The sequence below is a fragment of the Eptatretus burgeri genome, chromosome 9 (assembly GCF_056783735.1).
Source record: "Eptatretus burgeri isolate ZD-2024b chromosome 9, Ebu_testis_v1, whole genome shotgun sequence".
Lineage (NCBI taxonomy): Eukaryota > Metazoa > Chordata > Myxini > Myxiniformes > Myxinidae > Eptatretus > Eptatretus burgeri.
The window spans coordinates 104,451,889-104,466,838 of record NC_140969.1 but is presented as its reverse complement, the minus strand read 5'-3'; the positions used below and the strand labels follow the sequence as shown (position 1 = coordinate 104,466,838).

The following is a 14,950-nucleotide window of genomic DNA, read 5'->3' as shown; positions in this document are numbered from 1 at the left end:
GGCTGCTGGTTGCATCATTTTCTGGGGGTGTGGCTGTGCTGCTGATGCAGTGCCCTCTATTACCAGTACACTGGTACTCATTTCATTCACCTCAGAAGAATGACAGGCTGAGTCAACCCCACCTGGTGTTGCTTCAATGAATAACAGGGGTTCAAACTTGAGACCCTTTGATCTTAAGCCAGACACCTTAACCGTTAAGCCAACACCAAGTTTAATTTAGCCTTTATGTGCACAAATGTGGTCGTTAAATATCTTAATTATCAATGAATAGTCAAGAAAGCTACAGATAATGGCAATGTATGTGACATAATAGGGTGCATGGCTGATATGAGTATGTGGGCCATAATAGTATCGTGTTCAGTTAACGATGGTATTTTTGTTCAGAATGAGGACGCGAGGTGAGACGATGCACTCTACGAGTGGACACACACGCATGTGCGCACGCACGCACGCACGCACGCACGCACGCACTTGCTCTATTTCATTACTACTGATGGTGACATTGCTTTCTGGTACAAAACACTTTTTACGCTTGCTTTAAGGAGTTCTCTCAACATGTTTTCCATTCCATCAAGGCTTTTTGTAATGACTATGTACTCCAGTGTATCGCTTTAGTAATAGCAATGTGATGATTGGTAAAAGTAAGGTAAATATGGACGAATGCATTGTTTATTAAGCATATCGTGTTACTCATTGTCTCGGTCGAGAGACATGGCGAGTCGGCTTGAGCATGAAGGCAATCTAGTGAGCACCTGAGGAATAAAAACTGCAGAATGAATTTGATGGAGGAGAAACAATTTTCATTGTGTCAATGAACTGGTGAAACAGAAGGCAAGACAACACCTTGCAGTCATGCTTTTGATAGAAAGCAGAGCAACATTGACAGTGGAAACTGTGAAGCAGAACTCCAATTAGGGCTAAGTAAAATGACTTGTCAAAGCATGAATGCGACTGCCATCAAATTAAGTCACGATTGTGCATGCAATTAACAAATAATTCTTTCCTGCAACAAGTTACATATTTAAACAGCAGTAAGATTGGAGCATTACAAGGAGCACAAAAATGCAACTCACCTCGGAAATTTTTTCCAGCGAAGGAACAAAATAATCATCACACACAATGACCAGTGCGTAAAACATGTACATGACCTAGGGAGCAAGAAGAAAGGAATTCAATGGGATTAGGAGTAAGGCAACGTTGCGTACTGTTTATGAGACACAAAAAGAACAGGAAACATCGTAATGATAGCAACATGAGCTAGCTGGGGAGAAGAAGATCTACATAAAGACTCTGCAGCAATTATCCAAGTTCCTTTCAAGCCTCGCTGCCTAGGATTGTACAAAATGTTCTTCATCGTGACATATATATATATATATATATATATATATATATATATATATATATATATATATATATATGTAAGTGCAACTCTCCTTTTCTTTCTCTCTCTCTCTCTCTCTCTCTCTCTCTCTCTCTCTCTCTCTCTCTCTCTCTCTCTCTCTCTCTCTCTCTCTCTCTCTCTCTCTCTCTCTCTCTCTCTCTCTCTCTCTCTCTCTCTCTCTCTCTCTCTCTCTCTCTCTCTCTCTCTCTCTCTCTCTCTCTCTCTCTCTCTCTCTCTCTCTCTCTCTCTCTCCCTCTCTGCAAACTCCATACTCTAGGTACAGATTTTGTGCAAAAAGTAACACGGGCGATGTGGCAGCGGCCTCAGACTTCGTTATGAGGCTGCAAATGGTGGGCAAAGTGACCAATATAGAAAATTTTGGCAAACAGGATGACCAATTGCTCTCGAATTGAAAAAAGCCTTCTTTTTTTTTTTTAAAGTGTAACACAATTAACCTTTTTAAAGTCCATGAAATAACTGAATTGAAAGATTCATGTAAACTTTTCCCGTCACTGGGGACAGGTACTTTTTCGAGTTGTCGATAACTCTTTTCTGCTTTGTTGAAAACAAAATAAAGGTGTCTTTTATTTATTTATTTTTGGTTCACGTGTACAAGTGACTATCAGCACATTTGATCGACATTTTCGAAGCGCATAAAAATATACAAATACGGAAGAATCCCATTAAAATGAACACTCAACGAGTAGTCACAACAAATCAAACAACACTTTCACTTCCCAATCCCATCGAGTCGGCTTCAAAGCATTCAATTTAGCTCCACCAAATTGTGTTTGGCCGAGTTAAACTTAACAATAATGCATATTCCACTTTGTTCTACTGAATGGAGTTTCGTCACATTTGACTAAACTCCAACAGTAGAGGTATTCGACTCATGAGTCACGTTCTATTGAATTCTGCTTTGTTGTGTGCAGCGATTTTTGAATGGGTTTGACTGCATTTAACTTAACGACATGCTCCACTGAATGGTGATCACACCACTAAATGCTGTTGTACAGTTATTGTTTGCATGTCTCCATGCAGCTCTGAAGTGATTGATCACTTCTCTGATAAGATGCATTAATTTCCTTCATCCTGCTAGGCCATGTTCCACAAACATGACCTCTTCTCATCTCAAACGGATCCCTTTCAGTTTTGTTAGCCAATGTTTGCTATGTCCATACAATCTCTTTTGAGGCCAATGACAATGTTTCCTCTGAATATATTAAAGTCCTGAATTCCCTTGTTGTATATCACTCGCCAATGTAGAAATAGTGGATCAATGGTCTTGTAGCTCACCTGGCTGGTTGCCAAAAAGTGGAGTGACGGACGGATGGATCAAGGTAAAAATAAGAGGTGGATTTAAAATGCAGTTTAGGTCAGGTAGTACTGATGTGATGTTCACAGTAGTGCAACTCCCTGCTGTCTATGAGCCCCAGTTTTTGAGATATTGCCCACTCTGGTGTGATGATGTCACTTATGTTGTGTCAAAATTAACCCTTTTTGATACGGTGCAGTTCCAAGGTGTCTATGATTCATATTTTTCGAGATATTGCTCACTTTCTGAATTATGACATCACTGGTGGCCATCTTGTGTTTCGGATCATCTTTTTTTAATTAAACGTTCCCATACATAATCGAACATATATTTTAAGTTTTGCATTGATTGGTAAGATGGTTTCAAGGAAGATTCATTTTAAATGTTTTCGTTTGATCCAGAATGGCTACCATACCATGTGATCAATGATGGCATTGTTAACAAATAATATTTCCCATGGGTAGTTGATCACAAATTTAAAGTTTCGCATTGTTCCGTTAAGCAGTCTGAGAGAAAAAGATTGTTAAAGGTTTTCCTGCAATCCAAAATGGCAGCCAAACGAGATGAAAATTCAAGTGCTTTTGGAAACTTTAAACCTTACAATGACAACTGGAGATGGAGGATACCATGAACAAACTTGAGTTATCAAACACCAAAGATCATTTTAGCCAAGCTTGGTCAAAATCCCATCGGCAGTTTCGGAGAAGTATTTGCAATTGTTTTCAGATGGACGGACAGACGGAGAGATGGACAGACGGACAATGCACCATCCCATAAGCTCACCTGAAGGATGTTCCAGGTGAGCTAAAAAGTGGTTCTAACATTGTCCTTAAAAGCTGTGTTCACCTCCATTTTTGTTTGCTTTTTTTGGATAGTGAAATGCACTACCCAGCAGAGTAAACCTACAGGAACAGCTGATATAATCAGCATCACTGCAATTTAACACAGGTGGAGGCTGATTAACTTGGTGTGTGATTTTTAAGGTGATTAGTTACACCTGAGATAATTAACAATTGCTGTTATAAGAGGGGTGGACACTTATCCAACCAAGATATTATAGTTTTGTATTTTTCATTGATTTTTTGAAATTTGTAGAATTTGTTTTTCATTTGGAAGTTGTGGGTTACGATGCGTAAATAAAGGTGGAAAAAGTCTGATTTGATGTAATTTAATTCCAGGCTATCGGGCAACAAAAGGTGAAACTTTCGAAAGGGGGTGTAGACATTATATCGACACTGTATACGAGCTGTCTGGTTCGGACTATTAAAGCGACGAGGTGGAGATGATGATCGCCCTATCAACAAAATGGAAGGCAGAGTGCATAACCTCAAGTGAATGACGAGAGAGCAATTTAAATCGTATGTCTATGATTGCGAGCAAAATTTGTGGGAGAAGCCCTTAAAACTCACGCATCAACACAGAGCAAACCAAATCAACAAATGAGTATCATCAGTTCAATTACATTATCTTGAAATATCCAATCAAGATAAAAGCAAGATGATAACACCGGCTGTTATGATCCAACAGGGAAGATTGCACTCACGCAAATTAAGTGCAAAATGACTGCTCCTTGTTTCCGTTGGTTGTTGGTGAAGGCATCTTTGGGGAACTCACAAATTGCTGTTGGAGGAACAAACAAAAAAAAAAAACAACAAAAAAAAAAAAACCACGATTACAACTTAAAATCCAGTGAGACATCAAGTTTGCCTTCTCAATCAAAATACATTCAATACATGAATACTGCATATAAAAGACTTGATGAGCAGTTTCACTGTGGGATTTTAAATGAAGGAGGATGCGTAGTCAAGGTCTGGTTTTGGAGGCCAGGTTGGAAATAACATAAGACAGGTTGCAGGCGAAGGCAATGACAATTGGGCTTCTGTGAACGGGTGATCATATAACCCTATTAATGGATTCATGAGGTAATCTTTTTCAAGGAAGGAGAGAGAGGGAGGTGGGAAAGGGAGGGGAGGAGGAAAAGAGAGGGGAGAGAGATAAAGGAGAGGTAATGTGAGAATTGACTCGGTAAATGTTATTATAGGTAGCAATATGTTGGAGGCAATAAATGTCAAAAATCCCACAATTTCATTCCTCACAAAGTGTGATGCTCTAAAACTTGATTCCTTCAAATGTTGACAGCCTTATATTTTGAGCTCATGCCACAGACACACAAGGCAGATATTTCCAATTATATGTTAATCTGTGCAGTGTCAAAACATTGTTATTCTTCATTTTATAATCTGCAGGGCATTCCAAAAGAAAAAGTGTAACAGAAACTTAACGCCGCTTGTACAAAAACGGCAAGTCTTTCAGAGAAGAGCATTTATTGTCAAATACAACAACAAATACAACAAGTATAATCCTAACTACAGAACAGGCACTCCCGCCCTTGTCGGGCCAACCTTCAGTGGGCAATGTGCTGCGGCTCACAGACCCTACCCGACCCCGGGGTTTCTCGGAGCTCGTGCTAGAGTACATGTACCTGAATAAGGCTAAAGTATGTGCCCGTCCATTGGCCTTGGTTGGGCACTTATGGCCAGTGCTGGGGTTGGAGGCCAAGGTAGAATGGGGTCTGGAACCTCTATGTAGGCCCAAGAACTGTTAAATGTCAATTTTGGAGTTTCAGTGACATCGACGTTTGCTCCATTTTAGTAACATTTCAACACATGAACAACATAATTATTTCGTTCAGTGCACTGTTACTTTTGAAACACCCTGTATATCCAACTTCAATATTTGCTCCATTTATGTTATTAATTCATCTATTAAGAAAGGAAACCAACTGAATTTAGAAGAGGAGGAGATTGGGACCATACTCTGTGCAGAGCATTGGTGCTGCTTAAGCAGTCTCCTTGGCTATTGGGTACAATCCTGGACAGGTTGCCACTCCAGCACAGTATACCAGCAAGCTGGCACTCATTTTCCCGACCTCTGAAGGATGACAGGCCGAGTTAACCCCACCTGGTATTAATTCAACAGCTGAGCGGGATTTGAACTCAGGACCCGAGGATCCAAAGCCCGCGACCCCAACCATTAAGCCAACACCAGGCATAACTGAATTTGGGGTGTTATATTTTGTCTGTCTTTATTCTGCAGAGTTGAGATATTTGCAACCAACAACAACAAAAAAATGTTCAAGGTTAAAGAACACCAAATCAGGAATGATGGCCAGAACCCAATATAAGCATCAAATCGATTTTTTTTTCAGCACAATAGTATCTCAGGAATGCACTGTAATCCTCATGTCACAAATCAAGTGATCATCAGGCAAGCAACCACCAACCCTTTGTGAAATTTTTACATTATCCCCTTCTCTTCACACTTTGTCTCAAATTAGTCAAGAATCCCTGCATCCAATTATTCCATTTGCCATCTTGCCCAAGGCCAGACAGTTTTGGAGCAAAAAAGGTAAACCACTAGCAACAGAACAATTTTTCAAAGGAGTTTAAAAATATATAAATTCTAGTTTGTCTTGAGCAAGCAGATTTTAAGATTCCAAATTTGAATACATTTTTTTTAAATGCTTAAAATGAGCAGGCTGAGAGTGGAGAGATCCACCCTCCTCCCCCCTCCCCCACCCACCACAACCACCCCATCTCCCTCGTTTGCCAATACATGTACATGGCACCTATAGCAAGCATGTGGAAAATTTCACAAAATAATACGCACATGTGCTCTTTTATAATTCGATTATAATGGGCCACGGACCTGAAAAGCGGTGGTTACATGCATTGGAGATCGATTGCCCGAATGCATGTGTAACACTAATAATAATAAAAAAAAAAACTTACAAACATAAGCACACTTGCACACTTCCTGAGCTGCCACCTTCCCAAGTACATTTCCAATTATTCGTTTTGAAAATGTACTTGGTCTGTTTTGCCTTCTCTTCTGAACCAATGGCTCATGATGCTCAGAATCCAGGTTGAAATATATATATATATATATATATATATATATATATATATATATATATATATATATATGTATATATATATATATATATATATATATATATATATATATATATATATATATATATATATATATATATATATATATATATATGTCGTAACATCAAATATATAATACATGAGAATCCCAATGCTACACACCCCCTCAGCTGCCAGACTGGTTTCATCGCTTGTTGGCGAATCATCAGCGACAGCGTAGACAGAAACATGCGCCGCTGAGGCTCCCAAGCATGTAACATGTGTAAATGTCAAAAAGAGTCAACATATCAATGAAAAACGAAGACCCACGCACATCTCTCACCTGTAGTACATGCTTGGGAGCATCGTTGAAATGCATTTCTGTCTACGCTGTCAATGATGATTCGCCAGTAAGCGATGAAGCTGGTCCAGCAGCTGAGGGGGTGGGTAGCATTGGGATTCTGATGTGTGTATTATTTTTAGATGTCTTTACAGCTGTGGAGGAACTCTGGGAAGGCTTTGAAACAGCAAAGAGCTTACCTTGGTGGCCTTTCATGGTTGCTTTATGCAGCTTCTTCGGCTGGAAGAGCATGGAAGGAGTCAATTTATTTATATAATCCGAGCCACCTGGGTTAATTGAATAGGTGAGAGCCAATTGGTTATTCCCTCTGTTCATGGATTTACTATTCACAGACCCCATGTATTTGTGGGTCATAAAGTGTGACCTACTTAGTCATTCGCGTATTCGCAGTTTTTTTTCTTCTTACACTTCACAACTGTCTCCAATATCCACCTGGGGAATTGGAAATCAGCCAACATCACAGAACTACATAAAAAGGTTCAAAAACGTATCCCCTTAACTACAGCCCAATTAGCTTACTGTACTTCCAGCCCAATTAGCCTACTGTACCACTGTAATCATCAGCAAGGTCATGGAATCCATAATCACAGTTGGCATAAAATCATTCCTTTTCTCCAAAAGCCTCATCTCAGATCAATAAATCTGATTCAGACCTGTTCACTCAACCTTGGAAATGCTGTTTCTACTCTCCCAACAATGAATGGAGGCCCTCAATGTTAGACATGAGATAAGGCTATCTCTCTGGACATATCTCGAGCTTTTGATACAGTCTGACATCCTGCCTAGCTCTCCAAACTGTCTGCCTATGGAATCCAAGGCCAACTCCACTCTAGGATTACTGACTTCCTCCACTCTCGTAGCTAACATGTGGCTCTCAACGGAACCCTTTCATCTCCTCTCCCTGTCAAGGCTGGAGTACCCCAAGGCAGTGTTCTCAGCCCCATATTATTCTTAATCTTAATCAAAGATCTCACAGACTCTCGAGAAAATCCTCTTTTTCTCTTTGCTGATGACTCCACTCTCTGCAATGACATCTCTCATCCTTCTGACCGATAGGCAGCAGCCTCTTCCCTCTCCTCAGTCAGACGTTGACAAAAACACAAAATGATCAAACACAATCTTGCTGATGTATCCATATTGTCCACCCTTTGTGTTTTCCCTTACCCATCATCGTTACCTGCATTCCTTGTTTGTCTGTCTCCGACTGTTTTCTCCCTCCGCACTGCTGTTGGTGTTTCCCCTTTCCCCTGCTGTCACCTTTGTTATGTTGTGTCCTGATTTGTTCTGTGTAATCACTCTTCCATGAGCCTCGACCATGTTTAAAAAAAAAATTAAACAATGCCTCCACATTCGCGGCATTTTTCAGGAACATATCCTCCCACGAATAATGGGGTCTGACAATTTATATGTGTGTGTGTGTGTGTGTGTGTGTGTGTGTGTGTGTGTGTGTGTGTGTGTGTGTGTGTGTGTGTGTGTGTGTGTGTGTGTGTGTATATTATATGTACACTAGCGGTATTTGCTTACACATTGTAACGAACCATGCTTCCTCTGTCTTGGGTCACTCACCTGCATTGCATTTTTCATCGATTTATTTATTTATCATTCATGTATATTTTTCATTTACGGATGCTTTCTGACAGTTCTGTGTTTATTTCTGGTGTATCGGCTTCGATGTCGGTCGGCATGCAAAATTACCGTGCTTCCCCATTGTCTCAGGTCACTCACCTGCATTTTGTTTCATTTTTTTTTACTTACTTATTTTCATTTATTTATATTTTCATTTACAAACACTTTCCAACGGTTCTGTGATTTTTCCTTGTGTATCGCCTTCGATATCCATCGGCACACAAAATTACTGTGCCTCCCCATTGTCTCGGGTCGCTCACCTGCATTTTAAAAATTTATTTATTTTCATTTATGGATGTTTTCCAATGGTTCTGTAATTTTTTTTTCTCAGTGTATCAGCTTCCAATGTCCATCGGCAAGCAACATTTCAGCTTTCTTCATCACCGGAAGGTACCGATCTTTAATATCGGTCAGTGAGTCAGTCAATTAGTGGATAGAAATATATATATATATATATATATATATATATATATATATATATATATATATATATAAATATGCATTTGTCTATTGTTGACTGAAGTCCCTGGAATTCACATTATACTCCTGTAAATTGATGTTCGCTGTTCTTGTCCTGCATGTAGGATTGTCGGATATCTTGGAGGTATGCACCCTTGTCTCTGAGTTAACTAATCCTGGTTTAAATCTCGGCCCAGCTATAAACTATCATCCTGGTGGTTCGCAGACAGGGCAAGGCATCAAATTAGTGAAGATGTAGACAAGTTAGATGATGATGAAGTTTCAATTCCATTTTCCTCTCACCTCATTGTGATTTATTTGTTGGGGAAAAATGAAAATACTGACATACAATTCATTTTAGCATGGAAGGAGACCCTGGATTTTACTCTTAGTTCTCTGTGGCCCCAACTTTTGAGCTGCATGATTTCTCCATGTGACCTCTTCCCATCCTCCCTCCACCCCCACCATTTTCATCTTGTTCTGACGCTTCCCCATCAAAATTCCCTTTTAAAATGTTCTAGTGAACAAAACAAAACACACAATTAAATATATCCATAAGTTAGCATGCTTGGAAGCTTCATAACATTTACACTGATACATATAAACATTTACAGATTGATGAACATGGAGCACATGATGCCGAAAGCCCCAAATTTGGCGCCCAAACATACATGCCAACTGTACCAATTATGCAATCTAAAACACACACCATGTGTGTTAAACACTGCTCAGCAGCCATTAATTTGGAAAACGATCTGGGTTTGCTCAGTGATGTAACTCTAAGCACGGTGTGCTTGAACAAAGATTCAGAAATTGCATTTTGGATCAGGGAGATATAAGGTGGGAGCTGGGATGGAAGCTGGAATGGCAGATAGGTATGGCAAAACCAATTTAAATTTGTGAAGCAAGATTCACATGTTAATTCACATGGTGCAATTAATTCAGTGGCGAGGCATTCGTGGTCAAGCTGTTTGCTTTCTCAACATCGAAGGCTAATCTGATGCTAATCTGATTTGAAGTCACTCCATAAGGTTTGCAACAAGAGTGTGTTTATCTTTCAGTAAGCCAAAAACGTCATCTTGCTAATTTTAAGAATGAACTCTCCAACCAGACTCCTTTCTCTAGGTTTGGTGACATATTGTAAAGGCTTTCTCTTATGCTCTCCCTCAATACCCTCCCTTACTTGAAACAGCATAACCATAAACCATACTCGAGGTGAGGCAAAATGTGCCAACTTGACGTTTGCCTTCAAATCTCATGTGCCCAACCCATCGCACTCTCTCCCCATCTCACTCTCTTATGCTCAATGCTTATTGGACTCTGTCTTTCTCACCAGAGAAGGCAGAGAAGGTTCTGTTCAGTCTCAGCACTGCATCGGTGAGGGGCCTGCATGGCATAATTTCCAGCGTTCTTAAATCCTGCTCTGCTGGTGTTGGTTCTACTACGTCTACAATTCAGCCTGTTCTTCTCATTTGGGCACCTTCCCTTCTCATTCAACGTCAGCAACAAGAAGAGTGCAAAATCGATCCACGAAACTACAGAGTACAGACCAATAAGCTTACTTTCAATTACAAGTAAAGTCATAGGATCTCGATCATTGCTCCTGATCAAGCCTTTCCTGTTTTCAAACAGCCTAATCTCTGAGCATCAGTTTGGCTTCAATGCCAGTCATTCGACAATGGACATGCTGCTGCTTCTCTCAGAGACCCCGAATGTCAAACAAGAGGTCAGGACTGTCTCCCTGGACGTATCACGGGCAATCCGCACAGTCTGGTATCCTGCTGTTCTTGTTAAACCCACTACCTGTTCTTTCCATCCCTTCCTTTTTTAATCCACCTTTGGCTCCACTGGCCAATTGTCAGTAGGTTGCCTCTTTGCCCTCAGTCACACTAATATACGACGAGCTGAGACTTTGTATACACAAAAATACATAACATGAAGGACTGTAAAGCTGTTTAATATTGCGTGCAGGTCAGTATTCCAAATAGGAATGTCGGTCAGCCAGGAAATCATGACAATTTGAGTAAGAAGCTTGGTGCAGGTACAAACTCATCCACGATCAGCCTTGACATGACGTGTACTTTGCTCATTGCAATTCGGTAATGACATTCATTGTACATGCTTGTGAAATTGCGAAACGAAGACATTTATCAAAGATAAATTTTTCTTTCATTGGATAGACTTTTAATTAGCCAATTAAAGCACTTCAAATTCATGACAAACAAAAATTAACACAGTATTTTCAGCTCAGAAATTGGAAACAAGATTTCTTTTTTTTTGTTTGGTTAAGTGCTTCACCGAGCTGTCCCCAGACAAATTATTACCTGTGGGCGTGAAATGACAACTGGCTGTTGGCAACATCAAGCAGACGGTTCCATTATTAATACCATTTCTCTCTTGAAAATGTCACCTGCGTTGAAAATTGGCTACATAAAGAACATGGTATACCGAGTTAATTTGAAAAAATACAGTATCATGATAAAGCCATAAAGACTATCATGGGGAGGTTGGGAGGGGGGATCCAAGGCTGCAGGAGTCACAAAAGGTTCAATGAAGAATGTGCACATCTCAAGGGACCATCTCCAGGCCAAGAATATTGTTGCATGGAAGGAGGATGGGGGATCCATGGATGAGGACTTCACGTTAAGACGTTCAGATTATCGCATGGACCATGTGATCGTGTAGGTTAAAGTCCCCTTGTAACAGGATATTTGTCAGAAGTAAGTTTTCTTGTAAAACCTGCACTGAGGAAGCAGTGAATGTCAACTTTAAAGCATATAGAGTGAGAATGTATCATGTAAAACCTCCCGTTTCAGGCAAGGCCAGGTGGTGGACTTGGGGATAAAGGCGCACAGAAAGCGTGACACGCTTGTAATGGAAATATCATGAACTGTTTGGCTAGTGTACGGTACTGCAAGCAATGGCAGCGAGGTCGACTGCGGAGCCTCCGAGGGTGGCAAAATACTTTTGTTCAGCGCTGTCCCACAGGGCGAGGCGGCCCAAAAGATTGACACTACCCACAAGCAGTGGGCAGCCAATTATAAAACCTGCCGCCTGTGCAAGTGGTCCCAGAATTCACCAAAACTGTGGCCACTCTGCGCATGGCTCTCCTTCCCTCTGCTCAGCTACCATCTTCTCCTCTCATGACCTCATCATATTTGCCATCGCTCTCCAAGCCATACTTCGTCTTGTGCCACAATCAGCTCATGTCTGCCACAAGCCCTCGCCTGCACATTTGTTTATTAGGCGAGTCTGGCATTTGGCTCCAATTGTTGGGGTTAGGCCTTATGTCTTCTATGTATAAGACTGTGTGTCCCTATCATCCCAAGATATGCCCGTTGACCGCCAGATCTGTGCAGTTATATATTGATTGTCCTGTCCTCCTTTTCCCTGAATACTTTGTAAAGAAATCAATTTTTAGCTCACCTGGACTTTAATCAGGTGAGCTTATGCGATAATGCAGTGTACATAGGTGAGTGAGTGAGTGAGTCAGTCAGTCAGTCAGTCAGTGCTTAAACACTTCAGTCATTATTGCTTGAACTAAACACACAGTTTTGATGAAACATGACCACAAGCTTCATATCTGATGCCTAATGATTATGTATCGACCGTATCAAAATCTGCGCTCATTAAGGGGGTCTACAGGGGATTTTTGACCCCACTCCCCGCACCCCCAAAATATGTATTTGATCTCTTCTCAGAAACTACACACACGATTTTGATGAAACTTGAGCACAACCTTCATCATCAGTGAGGTATGAAAGGATATCAACCGCATCAAAATATGTTTTCACTAAGGAGGTCTATGGGGTGGGGTTTGGCCCCCCCAAAATATGTATTTGATCTCTTCTCCGAAACTACACACAATTTTGATGAAACTTGATCACAAACTTCATCACCAGTGAAGTACCAAAGGATATCAACCGCAACAAAATCTGCTCTCACTAAGGGGGTCTACGGGATGGGGTTTGACCCCTTAAAATAGGTATTTGCTCTCTTCTGAAAACTACACACAATTTCGATGAAACTTGACGATGACCTTCATCACCCATGATCTACCAAAGTTTGTTCACAGCAATAAAAAAAATTCAAGGTCGAAGGGGCTCTGCGGAGATGGGGTTGAGTGACTGTTGCTACTGATCTAGATGAGCTTCAGGACAAGCGGTCCTATTTTTATGATAAGAAGCAGTTTACCGTTTTTTGCCTTCCGCGTGCATTTCACCAGCAGGTTTAGCTTTGGGTGGGTGATCCTTAGGGAATCATAGTATTAATTGAACGCAGTACTTTACACACCATATCAGAATTTGCAGAAGCCTTTATCAGACCTCTGACAATCGGTCTGTGTTAACGGTCCATCTGATGAGACAATATTACATACAGGAGGTCTGTTCCAACACCAAGCATTTCATGAGGAACCCATTTAAGACTATCATGGATATCAATTTAAGACCCAGCTCGGATGCCCCAAAGGGCCCACCAAAGGCCAAGGATAGCCGAAAAGGGTCTGGTCAAGGGCACGGCTGTCCCTTGGGACTTGTTTAAAGGCGTAGATATCACACGGGCCCAAGTTACAGGGTCATGAGAGGCAGACATCTGAAGGGGTATATTAGGACAGCAGACATAATGAAAAGACTATTCAGCCCACTGGCACAAGGAACATACATGGGAGCTTTTCACTAATTATCAATGAATTTTTCTGAAACATGGTCAATTCAATGTTGAATATTTTGTCTCATTATTTCGTTGATGCCATTCCTTTAGAAAAAGCAGCTGAATGGACTTTCAACTCTTTCCTTTTGGAAAACATTTGAAAGTCAGTTTCATTGAACAGTTTTATTTTTAAGTTGTAAAAAGAAAAATCGCAACTGTGTCCAAAGGAAGCAGTTCAGTTTGACATTTTTAGGATCAAATAGGCAAAGCATAGAAACGAATGAAACCCATTAGAATTGCCCTTTTAAAACCTTTTAGAACCATTGAGAATTACCATTTAGAATTACCCTTTAGAACCCTTTAGAATTATAATTCAGAAATACCCTTTCGAGTTTAGAACCTTTTATAAATACCATTTAGAATCATCCTTTAGAATTACAATTCAGAAATACCCTTTAGAATTACCATTTAGAATCCTTTAGAATTACCTTTTAGAATCACCCTGTATAATCACCCTTAATAATTACCATTTAGAATCACCCTTTATAATTACCTTTTAGAATCACCCTGTATAATCACCCTTAATAATCACCCCTAATAATTATGCTTTATAATTACCTTTTAGAATCACCCTTAATAATTATCCTTTAGAGTTACCCTTCATAATCAACCATTATAATCACCCTTTATAATTACCCTTTCTCATGACGCTTTCTAATCACCCTTTATAATCACCGTTTATAATTACCCTTTCTAATCACCCGTTGTAATTACCCTTTATATTCACCCATTATAATTACCTTTTAGAATCACCCTTTATAATTACCCCTTTGAATTACCCTTTATAATTACCTTTTAGAATTACCCTTTATAAATACCCTTTATAATCACCCTTTATAATCACCGTTTTTCATGAACCTTTCTAATCACCCTTTATAATCACCGTTTATAATTACCCTTTCTAATCACCTGTTGTAATTACCCTTTATAATCACCATTTATAATTACCCTTAAGATTCACCCCTTATAATTTCCATTTAGAATCACCCTTTATAATTACCTTTTAGAATTACCCTTTATAATCACCATTTCTAATCAACCTTTATAATTACCCTCTATAATCACCCTTTGGTATTATCCTTTATAATCACCCTTTAGAACCATTCAGAATTTCACTTTGGAATCTTTGAAAATTAGTCGTGGGCTCATTGGTCCATTGGACCAAA

General features: G+C 40.0%; 1 protein-coding gene across 4 annotated transcripts in view; it reads right to left on the bottom strand.

Moving 5' to 3' along the window:
* Positions 1-14,950, bottom strand: part of SLC24A4 (solute carrier family 24 member 4) — a 178,312-nt gene that overhangs the window by 104,069 nt on the left and 59,293 nt on the right. For all 4 annotated transcript variants that reach the window (XM_085896455.1, XM_085896456.1, XM_085896453.1 and 1 more), the window contains 2 exons: positions 4,240-4,316; positions 1,074-1,148 (listed from right to left, as the gene is read on the bottom strand). In XM_085896455.1, the coding sequence (XP_085752581.1) occupies positions 1,074-1,148; positions 4,240-4,316 (152 nt within the window). The remainder of the gene's footprint in view (positions 1-1,073; positions 1,149-4,239; positions 4,317-14,950) is intronic.